The sequence below is a fragment of the Lathamus discolor genome, chromosome 6 (genome assembly GCF_037157495.1).
Source record: "Lathamus discolor isolate bLatDis1 chromosome 6, bLatDis1.hap1, whole genome shotgun sequence".
Taxonomy (NCBI): domain Eukaryota; kingdom Metazoa; phylum Chordata; class Aves; order Psittaciformes; family Psittacidae; genus Lathamus; species Lathamus discolor.
In genome coordinates, this window is record NC_088889.1 from 36,291,255 (window position 1) to 36,305,879 (window position 14,625).

The 14,625-nt window shown below is 41.8% G+C and overlaps 1 protein-coding gene across 10 annotated transcripts in view; it reads right to left on the minus strand.

Moving 5' to 3' along the window:
- NRXN3 (neurexin 3) overlaps window positions 1–14,625 on the minus strand; it is an 894,623-nt gene that overhangs the window by 654,614 nt on the left and 225,384 nt on the right. For 9 of the 10 annotated variants that reach the window (XM_065685949.1, XM_065685942.1, XM_065685943.1 and 6 more), the window contains one exon: window positions 6,728–6,754. The exons of the other annotated variant lie outside the window; for it this stretch is intronic. In XM_065685949.1, the coding sequence (XP_065542021.1) occupies window positions 6,728–6,754 (27 nt within the window). The remainder of the gene's footprint in view (window positions 1–6,727; window positions 6,755–14,625) is intronic. 10 annotated transcript variants of the gene reach the window in all.

A 14,625-nucleotide genomic window follows, 5' to 3' on the forward strand; every position in this document is an offset into this window, starting at 1 on the left:
GATACAGTTGTTTTGACTCTGCCTCCTGCACAACAGTTCTCATTTTAGTTATAATCCTGTGGAAGGGGTCAGTGGCTAAAGGAATTGAAAATTGTATATATAAGAACAGAAAGCACAAGGACAACCTTTCAAGAAGTGGCAAGGAGTCAAGAAAAGCTGCTGGGGTTGGAACAACAGCCAGTAAACTAGCATGGCTGTTTTCCAAAAGTGGATCATTGATTCCTGACAGATGATTGCTGAGTTTCCAAGGTTCTCTTTCCTGTTAGGTCTCACCACAATAATCCAGGTAAAAATAACGCAGAATGTGTTCTGCCAAGCTGGGCTCTCAACAGCTCCATCTCTTCAAACTGATGACTTTAGAAGACCTGCTGAAGTCTCTTCTGGAGCACTAGAAATGAAAAGTCAGACTACAGACTTTCAAAGGATGTGACAGTATTAGCTAGAAGATGGTTAACTGCTGCTAACTAAGAGCTAGGGCTAGCTGAAGTCTGGTGAACATGGACTTGCATTTGTAGCCCAGATTTATGGCCCCTAAAATATTCTGGGATGCAGGGACCTTCTGATATCACAAACCACATTTTAGAAGTACAGAAATTAATTATGCACAATAAAACTTTAATCTTCATGGCACTGTCTGGATGAGGAAGATTAATGACATTGTGGAAAGCTTGTGCTGCTTACACCCAGTGTTCTGCACCCAATAACGCAAATCACTATAGCCTCTCTACCTGTCACTACCGTCTATCGAGTATCTGCTGAGCCTGAAGGTTTACTGATTTGGCCTTAACTCTACTGATAAGGTAGCACCCAACACAGTAAGCAGTGCTTGTGCTGATTAGCATTTCCTCTTCTTTTTAACTATTCAAAGTCTCATTAAAGATGCCCTTTCTGGGTTGTTCTCAGACAAAATTAGTCATGTATAAAATATTTGCTTCCTCCTAGATCCTAGAGCATGAGTTTCCAGTTTTGTGCCAGTTTCCTTTGAATAAAACAACAAAGTGGATGTTCTGACAACTAATTATGGAATCTAATCTACAGAAGATACATTGTCTAAAGCAGCAAAGCAGAATAGCTCCTCATATGTGCTTCACCTTTTGCCTGTTGCTAGATAGAAGATGTCCATGGGGAACCCAGATCCAAAGGGTCTTGTCCTCTCCACTGCAACTGGTAACTGTGTGGACTTAGTCGCTCCCTTATTAAAGCAAGCTCAGGAGCACATCGGGGTAATAATCAACCTCGGAGTTGAGAGCTTAAGTCAAGAGGTTTTTCACACTGGGGACTTGAATCAAGCAAGTCTGAGACAGAATAACTCATTTTGTAGTAGCTGCCATAGGGAAGAGGAATTTGTTGAGTTATGTGATAAAGCTCATCTGCACACCCACAAAGGAGCTCAGGAGCCCAGACACTATCTTCTTGGGTTACAGTGGCAGGTGGGCACAGATCAAGGACTCCTGAAAAATGAACACCCTGCCTGGGCCTCTCCCAGAACTGTCCAGCAGAGCCACTTGTCCCAGTGTCCAAGCATGAAACTCATCACTAAGTCATCTGGAACATCTCCTGAGATCACCTTTGGTCTAAGGGGGTTGTTGCCTAGGGTGGGACACACATGATGCAGAGGAAAAGCAGCTTGTGATTAGACAGACTCATGGGGTGTTTAGGGGAGAAAACAAAGGCAGAAAAAATGAGGAGTTAAAGTGATTTTGGGAGGAACAAAACATTTTTGGGGAAAAGAGGGGTGAGGGGATATAAAGGGCTGGTCATTTCTAAACATCCAGCTAGTATGCTTACCTGGCTGTTCCCTGTGCCTAAATTAATTTTTAGCTCGTTCCTGGGTGAGGGTTCTCTATTCTGTGTGCAGGAGGATGTATGGTGGTGTAAGTGCAGCAACTGGAGTCAGACCATGGGTGAGAGGGCCCAAATGCTTGTGTTGCCAGAGACTGGAATGAACATGGGTCTGCAAGCAAGCTTGTGATCACTAGCAAAGTGCCTGCCAGGAATATGTCTTCAACCTTATACTGCCTGAACCTGGAAACACGGAGCGGCAGTAGCCTCACTGCTCTCAGGCTCTTGGTTGCAACATGGTATGTTCTCTAATAGTTCTTTGTTTACCATTGAACTGGGAGGACTGCTGTTTCATCACCTGACAGAAGGAAAAGTCTTCCAAAGACAGGCTTGCTCCCTTCCCTTCTTCTGCACTGCAGTGCAGCAGCATGAGGCCAGACCAGCACCCTGAGTCTGAGACTGCTCAAAGGGGAGACCGCTCTCAGTGAAGCTGTACCGAAGCTATACACACCAGCTTTGTTTTCACCACTACAGTATGACATACTAATGACTTGTCACTTTTCAGGCTGCACAAGCACTCATTGCTTCCTGATTATGTTTAAATGGAATTAGAAGATACTAGCGTCACAAATATGACGTGTATGTTTAATCATACCTCTTCATTTTCCAAATAATGTTTTCATGTTAGAGTACTATAAAGCCTTTATTAAAATGACAGCAACATCACTAGGAATCAGATAAGTGCACTCGGTTTTATAACATTTTTATTAGTTAGCACAACTTCCTATTTCCTTATGATAATATGGAAAAAAGGAAAACTTTAAACCTCCCCCAGAGAGTTACACATCATAGGTTTGTATTTTGTGTTGTTACAGTGGCAGTTACTAAAACAAAACATTAAAGTTGCATGGAATTAAGGCACTAAATACAGTAAGCATGGCAACTGAGAAGGGAGAACCACCAATCTAGTATCCTAGCTCTCTTCTATCGCCGAAGACCAGTCCAAAGCTCATTGGATCTGAAACAACATGTGAACAGTGAGGCCTCATAAGAGATACAGGATTAACTAGCAGTGACTGGGCTGTGATTTTTCATCCTCTTCCATCTGTGCTTTTAGCAACAGGTACAAGAAGAAGATAAGGATTTGCTGAGGCTACACAAGTAACAGGAAAATAGGTAACGGCTTGTCTGGCATACAGAAGAAAAAGCCTCATTATGAAGCAACAAGCAATACAGCAGAAGTATTCACTGTCCCAAAGACAGCTACTTTTGGAAGATCAAACCTCCCATAAAGGTAGTGTCAAACTACGTGACTTTGAGTATTGACACACCACATAACTTTGAGAGAAGGACAGAGAACCAGGCCATGAAAAATAATACAAGTGGTATCCTAGAAAGAATATTAAGTGAAGACACCTACAAAACCTAGCAAACCTGTAGCACACACAGCCTTGTCCTCTACACTTAATACTGGGTAGGATTCTGAAAATGATCCCCATCCAGACTGATAAGAAATGGGGGATAACTAAAAGGGAATAAGGAAACCAAGGACTAGTTCTGAAAAAAAATCTGAAGAAAAATTAAAGCCACTTGATTATGACACAAACTATAAAACTATCACACAATTCTGACTTTTTTTTTAAGGTAAACTGTGTTTTTCAAGAAACAGTTTACAGGAGATGGACCAAAGAGCTCCTCTTCATTAGGAAATCTTATTTAAAAAAGCAAAGCACAAGTATGCAAAATTCTAACGGTACTTGGACTATACCTATTTTTCAAATCCAGCCAACAAAAATTGTGCTATCTATTATATCTTCATTATGTTGAGGAATCATTCAATGCACCTTCACATTTTGGGATCCTGATCTTGGTTGTGCTAATTTCACATTCAGATGAAAAGAGAATTACTACCCCGTTACGTATGTCTAGGCAACAGCACTGTTGTGTCCCTCTAAGTTCAAACTCTGTTAGTGCACAGAAACATCAGTTTAGGTCTCTTCAAGAGGGAAAGGAAAGGGTAAGTATTGAAATAAACACCATTCTAGGATTATGTCAGTTTTCCATTTCAGAGCTGTGAGGTATTACAGTGATGAGAGAGAACATAAGAAGAAATGAAGTGATGGAAAATAGTATTTTACATCAGATATACGACAACCCAAAGATACACAATCAAAAACCCCTCAATTCTGTTAATGAAAGTTAGGAGCAAGTATATTGAAAATTAAATGCTTACCCAGGACAACATACTCTTCTCAAACAGCATGAGCTTCAGTGCTCACTGTGGTATGCTCTTTAACCTATACACACGTTCCACAAGATGCCAAAAGTACAGCTCTGTTTACCTTTAAAACCATGCACCATGTTCCTCTTATTCAGTCAGTAATGGTGACAGCTTGACCTGAAACTCTTCAACTGATCTGGAATCCCATTTGCCAAGTTACTTTAAAACACTTCTGCTCGTTCCAACAGACCCTGGCAGACCCATCTGTATGTGGAAAATTCCCTCTGTACAACTAAATGTCAGTGCGTGCGCAGGAATGGTTACAGTGATACTTGGTCTGCTACCACTTAACCGCATTTTATTCATGCAAGAGTATACAGGTTTTTTATTAATCAGTTCCCAACAGGTTCCCTTCTAGAATGCAGAATAGATGACGTGAGTCATTGCAACAGGCAGCAACAGAACAGGGTGTTGGAGTAGGGCTGCTCATTTTCAGCAAAGCATCATAAAAAATAAGTTAGGAAAATAGAGAGTGATCTAAATAAATAAATGGAAACCTTCAAAGGAAGACTGTATTTAAAAATGTAACATGCTCAACTATTAAAAATGCATGGAAGCAAAATGATTCAAGATGTTTTGATGCTTATGGGGAAACTAACAAAAGCACTGGATTCAGACTGTCTTCCCGGTCCTCTGATTATAGGAGTCTTTTTCCCTCTTTCTATTTGTTGAATGTTTCTCCCAATTACATCTAGATTTTTACTTGCATGAAAACCAGACCATTGCTCCTTGCTGCTAAAGCTGATTTCTCACCTGAAGATAAGTCTTCCACAGCTAAGCCTTTAACAGCCAGCTGTCACCAAAAGTTGAAGATGATGACAATAACATCAGATTGTTGTTCAGTACCAGAAGAACTGATATGGATGCTCAGATGGCACACATCAACACCACCTATGGTGCAAGCATTTAGATAGAGTTTTGGGTGGCTAAGCAGCAAGAGTTTATGACTCTCAGGAAGCAAAAGATCCTGGTTATATGCAAATGTCCTCAGTGCCGCTGAGTAAAAACTGGCAATCTCAGCTAGCAGTGATTCAAAACACTTTTTCCTATTACCTACTCTCTCTTGAAATACTTGTTAAAACTTTGAAGAGCAGAAGGAATTCAACAAGAGCTGTTGAATTTTGAGTCATATGGGATTAATCCCACACAGCCCTGCAATAGGGCTGAAGGCAGCTGCAGTTCTCAATGTTGTGAACTCGTGATCAAGCTCCTACAGTGTATCAGGGCTCAGAGCTGAAATAGTCACACACCAGCAAATGCTTTGGCTTGTCCCTGGCTACATGCTCCCATGGACCACTTCCCAAGACCAAGAAACTAATTGCTTTCACTTCCCTGCAATGCAGGATGTCAATCAGCTGGCAGTGACCAGGAGGGAAAACTGATCTATTATCTGCTTGTATGTGTGGTGGTTGTTTTTTTTTTTCCTATTTGCAACCACAGAGAATCCTTTAATTTTTTGCAAACACTGTACATATGGAAAACCCCCCAAACAACTGCTGTCTAACACTACAAACCTACTCTTAGTCCAAAACTTAAGGCAAAGCTGTGAAGAAACTGCTTTACAACAGGATTTTCCCAGTGCTGCTACAATTGGCGCTGCTACTTAAAAGTTCTATGTTGCTTTTGGGGCTGTAACACAATTCTTTCCACCTTCCTGCTAGCTTAGACAGGGCTCGCTGGTGCACAAAAAGACCATGGGAAACACATGGACCATCTTTGCCTTTTAATCCCTTATAGCATTTTCAAAGTGATGTTTAGCCTTCCATAAATCTTTCCATATAGAATCTAACACAGAGGATCTGCCAGTTCAGGAATCTTGTTTCATGTAAGGCAAGTCTCAAAGCACACTTGAGAGCTAGACAGCTCCATTCTTTAGGAAGTGCTTTTCACTTTGAGACCACCATCAACTTCTACCAGCAATTTGAAGCAGAACAGAAGATTTTGTTTGCTCAGTCTAAAATTGTATATGAATTTTTACTATTATTTTCCACAGATATTTAAAAACCTTATTCTCTTCCTTTTACAGATTGAAAGGGATTTTCAGTGAACCAGATTCAGCTGGAATTTATTATAGAAACCTAACAGTGGTAAATGCTATAAATGGTCTCACATAACTCTGATAATATACTCAAAACGTAAGATCTAATTTTCCATTCTTCTATACCCCAATGGAAATGACTTTTAATAAGTATCAGGTTAAATTGTCACCATTCTGAAATAAAGTGAGAGTTTGAGTAGGTTTTGGTTTTTTTAAATACACGTGCCTTTTTTGTAATGGAGAAGTGCATACAGTACCTGTTGTTATTCTTATGTGGTTCTTTAAAAGTTTTCATAAAGACAACAGGTTACCAGTGAAATATAATATCAGCTCACCATGTTCCTCAGGTGCTCTTCTGCAAAGCTATGAAATAACAATTCATCTCCTTGGAGAAACCTAACATGAAATTTTCACATACGATCACCGCAAGGTCTCCCCTCCTCCCACCCAGCTTCATATCCCACCCAGCCCTTCCATTTCAGAAGACGCATTTTTTTAAAGAAAAGAAAAGAAACGAAGAGAAGAAAATAAATAAATAAAAAAACAGTTTATAAAACAGCAAATAAAATAAAGTTATTTTAATATATATAGAAAGAGAACAAAATGAAACTTGAGGGGAAACTTACTGGCGTTACAGTTTATCCTGATACAGTCTAGATGGGGAAAAATAAATGAAAGATGAAATTGCATCCTTCAAGGTAACAGCTGCAGACATCCAAAAACAATCAGTCCACCCTTCCGGGGACAGACACACGCAAAGAGATGTGGCCATTTTATACTTATATACAGTCTGTACAAGTTCAGGAGTGGGTGTATATGTACAGTATATTCTACATAAATATTTGTTACATAAATATATATATACACACATATATATACACATATGTATAGAGAGATATACCAGTATACATATATATCCACATGTTGACAGAAAAAGCTATTTTTCTTTTATAGAAACCTCTGCATCAAAGAGTATCTCCTACTGAGACCGTGATGAGAATTACAATAGAAAAATTGATAATTAAGGCACAAAAAATCTCCTTCAAAACCAAGTCATACTCCAGTGTCATTTCACTTTTTAAAGACCTTTAGCAATTTCTCTAAGAAGCTTGAAGCTCAAAGACAACCTTTACACTTGGTTTCTTTTGAATTAATTTGTATTGTTATTGCATAAATATACCATCTGTCCAACACAGAATACCTGTAAAATCAGCCTATGAGATTTGTTGGTGCAATATTTAACCCTTTCCAGCTCTCCCAAAGACAGCCCCACTTGTCATTCCCCCCAGCCCAGAACACTTTTCAGTATGTGCACAGGCACATTTACGCTGTCCATTCAGGTGAAGAAAGGGTTAATATACTGCCCAGTTGTGTCCTGTCATAAAATGGCCACTTGCAAACAGCTAACCGCACGAACGCCCAGCCCAGATTTCAGCTAGTTCTGGAGGTTGGGAATAGTTTTTAGTTTTGTTTGGCAGGGGGAATGAGGATTTCTGTCAAAGGTCCCCAGACCTGCCAGCTCCTCAGAGCCCGACCTCATCTTGCTGTCTGAACGCTAAGATTGAATGGAATGCTTGTAACGTTCAGGGAGAAGACGAAATGGGCAGTGAAGTGGCAGATCTGGAAGCCTTTGCTGGCCCCGCTTTGTTCAGTGGTTAAAGGCAAGAGAGGGACAAAGAGGGGTACATGGAAAGAAAGAGTTACGCCTAATAAATGGAAACTGAGAAATCTGCACAAAGAAAACAAGTAGAGGTAGGAGGGCCTGAGTTAGAGGGCCTCTGAGCATTGCTTCTCACACTAACACACTAATGCTCAGCATATCTCAGGACATGACCCATAAGAGGATCTTTTGTTTATCAATGCCTACTTACAGCCTTATGAACATGGTGTCTGACATGGGCAAGAATTACCTTATCAGTGCTATGATGTATCTTGGTTCATGCTGACCTCTCAGAAAATCAAGGCCAGGAATAATAGCACCATGCTACTGGAGATGCTGTCTGGACAACTAAAGCTGTGACCAGCAGGGATGGTCATATTTATTACAGAGATATGGCCCAACAAGAGAGATTATACAGAATGGCAGAGAAATAAAATGCAGTTTGCTGCTTAACTTGACCAATTTTATGCTTACTGAGACAGATGTAGGAAAATTACTTCAGCAGCTGAAACTAAATGCAGTTCTTAAAAAATGAGAGAGGGGAAAGAATAAGAGTCTATAAATAAAAAGCTGCGATGAGCAGGGACACACCAATCAGGAGCAGCATAGCCAGAGAGAGTCTGTTTTCAGCAGAACTTCTCTTGAGAAAATCTGGGTTTGGTTTTGTGCGATTAGGTTTGTCATGTGTCGTCAACCGCAACAGAAAAGTGGGAGCAAACAGTCCTGGAGCAATTGCTATGATCACCATACAGTGGTGGCTATATCCCTCACAGGAGTTGGGTAGGGTAAGGGGAGCTCTGAAATACATGCTGGAGAACTTCCCACTGTGACCTGATGGAGAGTGAGAACAAGAGCGAGAGAGACCCACAAGTCTCACTGCAAGCGAGTGAGATCAAGAGGGTTGTTACAACTGGAACAACAGGGGAATTTCTTACTGGCTAAACCGTTAAGTGTGCAGGAAAGGGAAACACGGCTGGTCCTCAGCAACATTCATCAGAGGTAGAAACTAAAACCAGGATTGTGCTATCGATGTGTGCAGAGGAGTTATGCATTTTTAATTTTTTTTGCAGCCATACCAATATAGCCACATGTCCTAGGGCTTACCCTCAGGCCGAGCCACTGGCTGCTCCAGGGGGAAGGATCAATGTTTCAAACTGAAAACCAGCATAGCTCTTATCCTGGCTGCTAGATGTTTATTTCAAAGGACAACGAGAGACCAGGCCACTGAGGGGGTTGCCTTGACAACTACTAAGCCGTTATGAGATCTACAGATGCTGCGAGCATGAAAGCTCCGCAATGCCATGCAATGGGGTGCTAGGCAGAAACACGCAAGTGCACTCCAGAAGAACCAGCTCCCGAGAAAGACTCAGTCCAGTTGGTTCAGTGGAGATCCTGCATGGCAGCTAACGCATGCAAGTGCATCTGCCTGTGCTGCTATACCAGCACCACCATGTTTTGCACAGTACCTTCAAGAACAAGCATAGGGGGGTTTAATCATTTCCTTAATTCTGAGCCTTGCCCAAAGCAACCAAAACCAATTTCCAGTCATTAATACATGAAGCTGTTTTCTCCCTCTTACATCGGTTTTCAGAAAGGAAGATTTTTTTCCTCTAAAATAGTATAACTCTACAAATCTAAAGCAGAGGCTGCTTTCCCCAGCAGTTAGGTGCAGGTTTAGCCTAGTCTTTGTGCTCAAAACAGCAGCAGTTCGGGAATTCAGGAATAATTTAAAAAAGCTACTTGGACTTCCTGCTGCACAGTACCAGGGCAATAAGACTTCTGGCAATCAACATCTGGAGCTCTCAACTGTGTTATCAGCTTCTAATGTAATCCAGAAGCTGCTTCCTCAGTGCTCAGACATGTTTTCCAGAGCACATCACCTGGAAAATGTGACAAAGACCCTGCCCTTGCAAAAGGTTAGATAGCCACACTGCAATTAGCTGACATAAGGGATTCCTTGTTTGAACAGGGATATCATTGCTAGGCCACTCTCCATCATCTTTGGTAAGTCGTGGGAAACGGGAGAGGTGCCTGATGATTGGCGGATGGCAAAGGTCACACCAGTCTATAAGAAGGGCAAGAAGGAGGACCCGGGTAATTATAGACCGGTCAGCCTTACCTCCATCCCTGGAAAGGTGATGGAACAACTTATTCTTGACTCCATCACTAGGCATATCAAGGATGAGGGGGTCATTAAGAACAGCCAACATGGTTTTATGAGGGGGAAGTCATGTATGACCAACCTTATAGCCTTCTATGAGGAAGTGACTAGGTGGAGGGATGATGGCAGAGCGGTAGATGTAGTTTTTCTTGATTTCAGTAAGGCATTTGATACTGTCTCCCACAGCATCCTCATAGATAAGCTAAAGAAGTGTGGGCTTGACAATCAAGTAGTGAGGTGGATCGAGAACTGGTTGAAAGGAAGAAGGCAGAGAGTTGTGGTCAATGGCGCAGAATCTAGCTGGAGGTCTGTGACTAGTGGAGTTCCTCAGGGGTCGGTGCTGGGACCGGTGCTGTTTAATATTTTCATCAATGACCTGGATGAGGGAACTGAGTGCACCCTCAGCAAGTTCGCTGATGACACAAAACTGGGAGGAGTGGCTGACACACCAGAGGACTGTGCTGCCATTCAGCGAGACCTGGACAGGCTGGAGAGTTGGGCGGGGAGAAACTTGATGAAATTCAACAAGGGCAAGTGTAGAGTCTTGCATCTGGGGAAGAACAACCCCATGTACCAGTACAGGTTGGGGGTTGACCTGCTGGAAAGTAGTGAAGGGGAAAGGGACCTGGGGGTCCTGGTGGATAGGAGGATGACCATGAGCCAGCAATGTGCTCTTGCGGCCAAGAAGGCACATGGCATCTTAGGGTGCATTAGAAAGGGAGTGGTTAGTAGGTCAAGAGAGGTTCTCCTCCCCCTCTACTCAGCCTTGGTGAGGCCGCATCTGGAATACTGCGTCCAGTTCTGGGCCCCTCTGTTCAAGAAGGACAGGGAATTGCTTGAAGGAGTCCAGCGCAGAGCCACAAAGATGATTAAGGGAGTGGAACATCTCCCTTATGAGGAGAGGCTGAGGGAGCTGGGTCTCTTTAGCTTGGAGAAGAGGAGACTGAGGGGTGACCTCATCAATGTTTACAAATATGTAAAGGGTAGGTGTCAGGATGATGGAGCTAGGCTTTTTTCAGTGATATCCAGTGATAGGACAAGGGGCAATGGGTGTAAACTGGAGCATAGGAAGTTCCACGTTAACATCAGGAAGAACTTCTTTACTGTAAGAGTGACAGAGCACTGGAACAGGTTGCCCAGGGGGGTTGTGGAGTCTCCTACACTGGAGATATTCAAGGCCCGCCTGGACAAGTTCCTGTGTGATGTACTGTAGGTTACCCTGCTCTTGCAGGGGGGTTGGACTAGATGATCTTTTTAGGTCCCTTCCAACCCTTGGGATTCTGTGACTCTGTGATTCTGTGATCTTTATTAGCAGAGAGAAGACTGAGAATTAGGCCTGTGTTTCTTACCATCTGCATCTTTGTCCCTGAAAACTGAAATATTTATTTGACATTGCTAAGACCCCAGGCTGTTTTTATCTTGAATCAGGAAAGCAAATCACCTTTGCTGTGTGAGGACAGTGGTTGCTCTTTCTGACGAGCATCCACATGTGATTATGGAAAAGCACTTTAAGGCAAGACTCGGACAAGAAAGATAATCAAGGCCTGACTGTTTCTAAGCTCACTTCCAGTTATTTTCTATTGGGAAACCAGATGAGGTCCTGTGCACACTCTTACCCTATGTTATAGCTCCTTGCCTCTCTCCAACTTGCACATGGTCAGACTGTGCACTCGCCTGTAACTGGCAGCTGACAAATATTTTTGCATGTTTATGAGAAAAAAATAAAAATCAAGGGCCTTTATATGTACAGATTATAGAAAAGAAATTTATTAACAAGAAACGGCGTGAATGGGCAGATAGTTGCCGGTCTGAGTGTATGATCTGCACAAAAGGAAATCTGGCATAAAAGTTCACACACATTTAAAACAGAAGAATAGAAAATGTGCCTGCTCTGTTTGTACGTAGGACTGACAAAAGAAACTTTGCATTTTGGACAGACAAAGGCGTCTTTCACACCCTTGAGGAAGTGTCTTAGGAAAAGATAGGTGAGAGGAAGGATTACACTTCCTTACCAGAGAATTGACTCAGTTCAGCGGGAGGCAGGAAGTATTTATTCTAGTCATCAGTGATCTGAAGATAAGCCAGGCAAGGGGGAAAAAATCCTGAACTTTAATTCTTTAATACAAGTCAATGACACTATAGCCTGTCCACTCGCAGATGGGAGGAACAATGTGAAGGTGGATCTCCCTATTGGACCAGCCATTTCTTTCCCTTTTTGCGCATCTTCTCAGCATCAGAAATGATTCCCAAGCATGTTCCAAGCCATGATTTGTTTAATTTCCCTCTCTCGCTCCTTCCCCTCTAGACCCATTTCTTCAGAGTGCTGCTCAACAGAAGTGAGATTTGTATCACATTTGCACTTCTAATCTTCACACAACAAACACTCAAACTACTGTGAGACGTGCTGTCAACATGCAGGGTGCAGTGCCTTGGGCACTCACACAGGAAAGGTCTGGAACAATTTCCTTGCTCCTCTTCCTTAGAGAATTATGCGTCACTGCTCTTCCTTTCCCTCCCACCTTCTATAGCAAGCACCCAGCTGCCCGTGCCCACCCTTCCTGCTGTACGATGTTTCTAACCCTTGTTTGATTTGGACACTGAGGGCTGAGGAGGTGAGTGGGATATGCCAGCCCCTGCAGGCTGCTCTATGCGCTCTGTTCTCAGGGCTGTTTGCTGTGCGGGCCGCAGGCTTCAGGCCTTTGAAGGGTTGAATACCATCTTTTGATTTACCATGGCTGATGGGCTATGGGAAAGCTTTACAACTGAAATACACACAAGAGTTTTAAAAAAGCAAAAAAAAAAAAAAAAAAAGAAAAGAAAAGAAAAGAAAAAAGAAATAAAAGTAAAAAATAACATAGGAAAGACCTTAATAACCACACAAATGATAATAAGTAATCAAATGGAACAGATCAAAGAAGAGGAGAGACAGCTCTTAGTAATAGTCTTGAATGACTCGTAAGAAAAGCACAATGAAACAACTCACCACTCAAAACAGTCTTTGTTTATACACATCTGTCAAGGGTTAGACACTCAGGGGGATGCTGATATGTAGCTAGTCAGCACCAGGCATACTCAGGTCTTCAGAGGTGGTGCTGATGACTGCTTCTCACTGGTAAGGGGATTTTGGCAGCGTCAGATAACTAAGTATTGGTTCTTGTTTGTGATATTTTGGCTATGAACAGTCTCCTTAAAGAGTTAGATGTGACTTACAATAAACAACTGAAAACAAATGGCTCTGGTAAGGGTCACTCCTCCTCAAATTCTGTTTCTTCCTCCTTTTTGATAAAAGGAAAGTCCTGTTTCAAGAGACATATCTGACAGTTTTATAAATCTGAAGAGAGGAGAGGTGAAGCACAATCCAGGTTCCAACAGTCTAAACTACCCTTCTTTTGAGTTAGGCATAGAAGGAGAGTGCTGACAGGTTTTCATTGATGCAGCCTGTAGTCACTTTTGGGGGAGTATTCAACCTCACAAAAGTTTCCAGCTGAAAAGCTGGCAAATCTGGCACACAAATTGCTTCAGTCCCTGCAAAAATAGCCTTCAGTTAACACAGGGTTTGGTTTACAGATTTTGTCCCCGTGTTAAACCATCAATGACACATCTCTTTCCAAGCATGTGTAGACTATAAGTTAATTCTGTAGCCATGTCTTTTAGATGTCAGGCAGTAAGAGTTAACATTCCATCTCCAGGTTAGGTGATGATGTAACAGATGCCAGTGAGCATTAAAAGCGACCAGTGCCAAACTTGCACTTTCAAAGCCAAAAAGACACACAACTGCTGTTTTTACAGACAAGCTGGGTCCAAAGGACAACTTCTGGACAACATATTGCCCAGGTGAGGATGAGGAACCATAAAATCACCACTCAAGCTCATCTATGGTGCAACAAGACCTTGCACTGACTCAGAATCTCTTCTTAGTTATATTCCAGGATTCACATGAAGCAACACATTGCTTCACTGAAAAGTGAAAGAAAGCTTCAACTTGTACTTACATTTTTTAAAAAGGCTATTTGTCACTCAGGCAAGCAAACAGATTGTGGCTAATCTAAGAGCACATTTACTCCCGATTTTTTTTATTATTATTATTTATTGTTGTTATTGTTGGAGTTGTTTCTAATTGTCTTTTTCATTATTTTCTAGGAAAGTGTAACTCTAAGGAGACAGAACACAACCCTTTGGGATGGCGAGGGCGTGTGCACTTTTACTATTGTTGTCTTTAGTTTAATAAAGACACAAATCAAAAAAAAAACAAAACAAAACAAAAACAAGCTTTTCTAGCAGATGCTGAACCAACCAGCAGCTAGAAAATGGAAATAATTAGAAAATAAGTAAGATAGACCAAGTTGTATCAAACTCTGCCAAATTATGTAAAGGGCATGAGATTCACAGGACTTCTGCTTGACACCATAACCATTTTGCTTCCCTCCCATGTTTGGCTTTGACTGTTTTGAGTGATGACAGAGGAATGAGGGATGTAACTGATCAAAAGATGGACCAAGCAGCATGTTTCACACAGAGCTCACCAGTCCCAGACCAAGAAAGGAAACTTAAAAACTTACATACTTAAAAACCAACACTGTTAATAACGGAGAACTGACAGCAAATCTTCATGCAGCAATGCAGAAGAGACTTTCTCTCCGCAAGAGAATATATTATGAAGATCTCAGCAGTTATTTTAGAAATCAATCCAATCAAACCAGCAA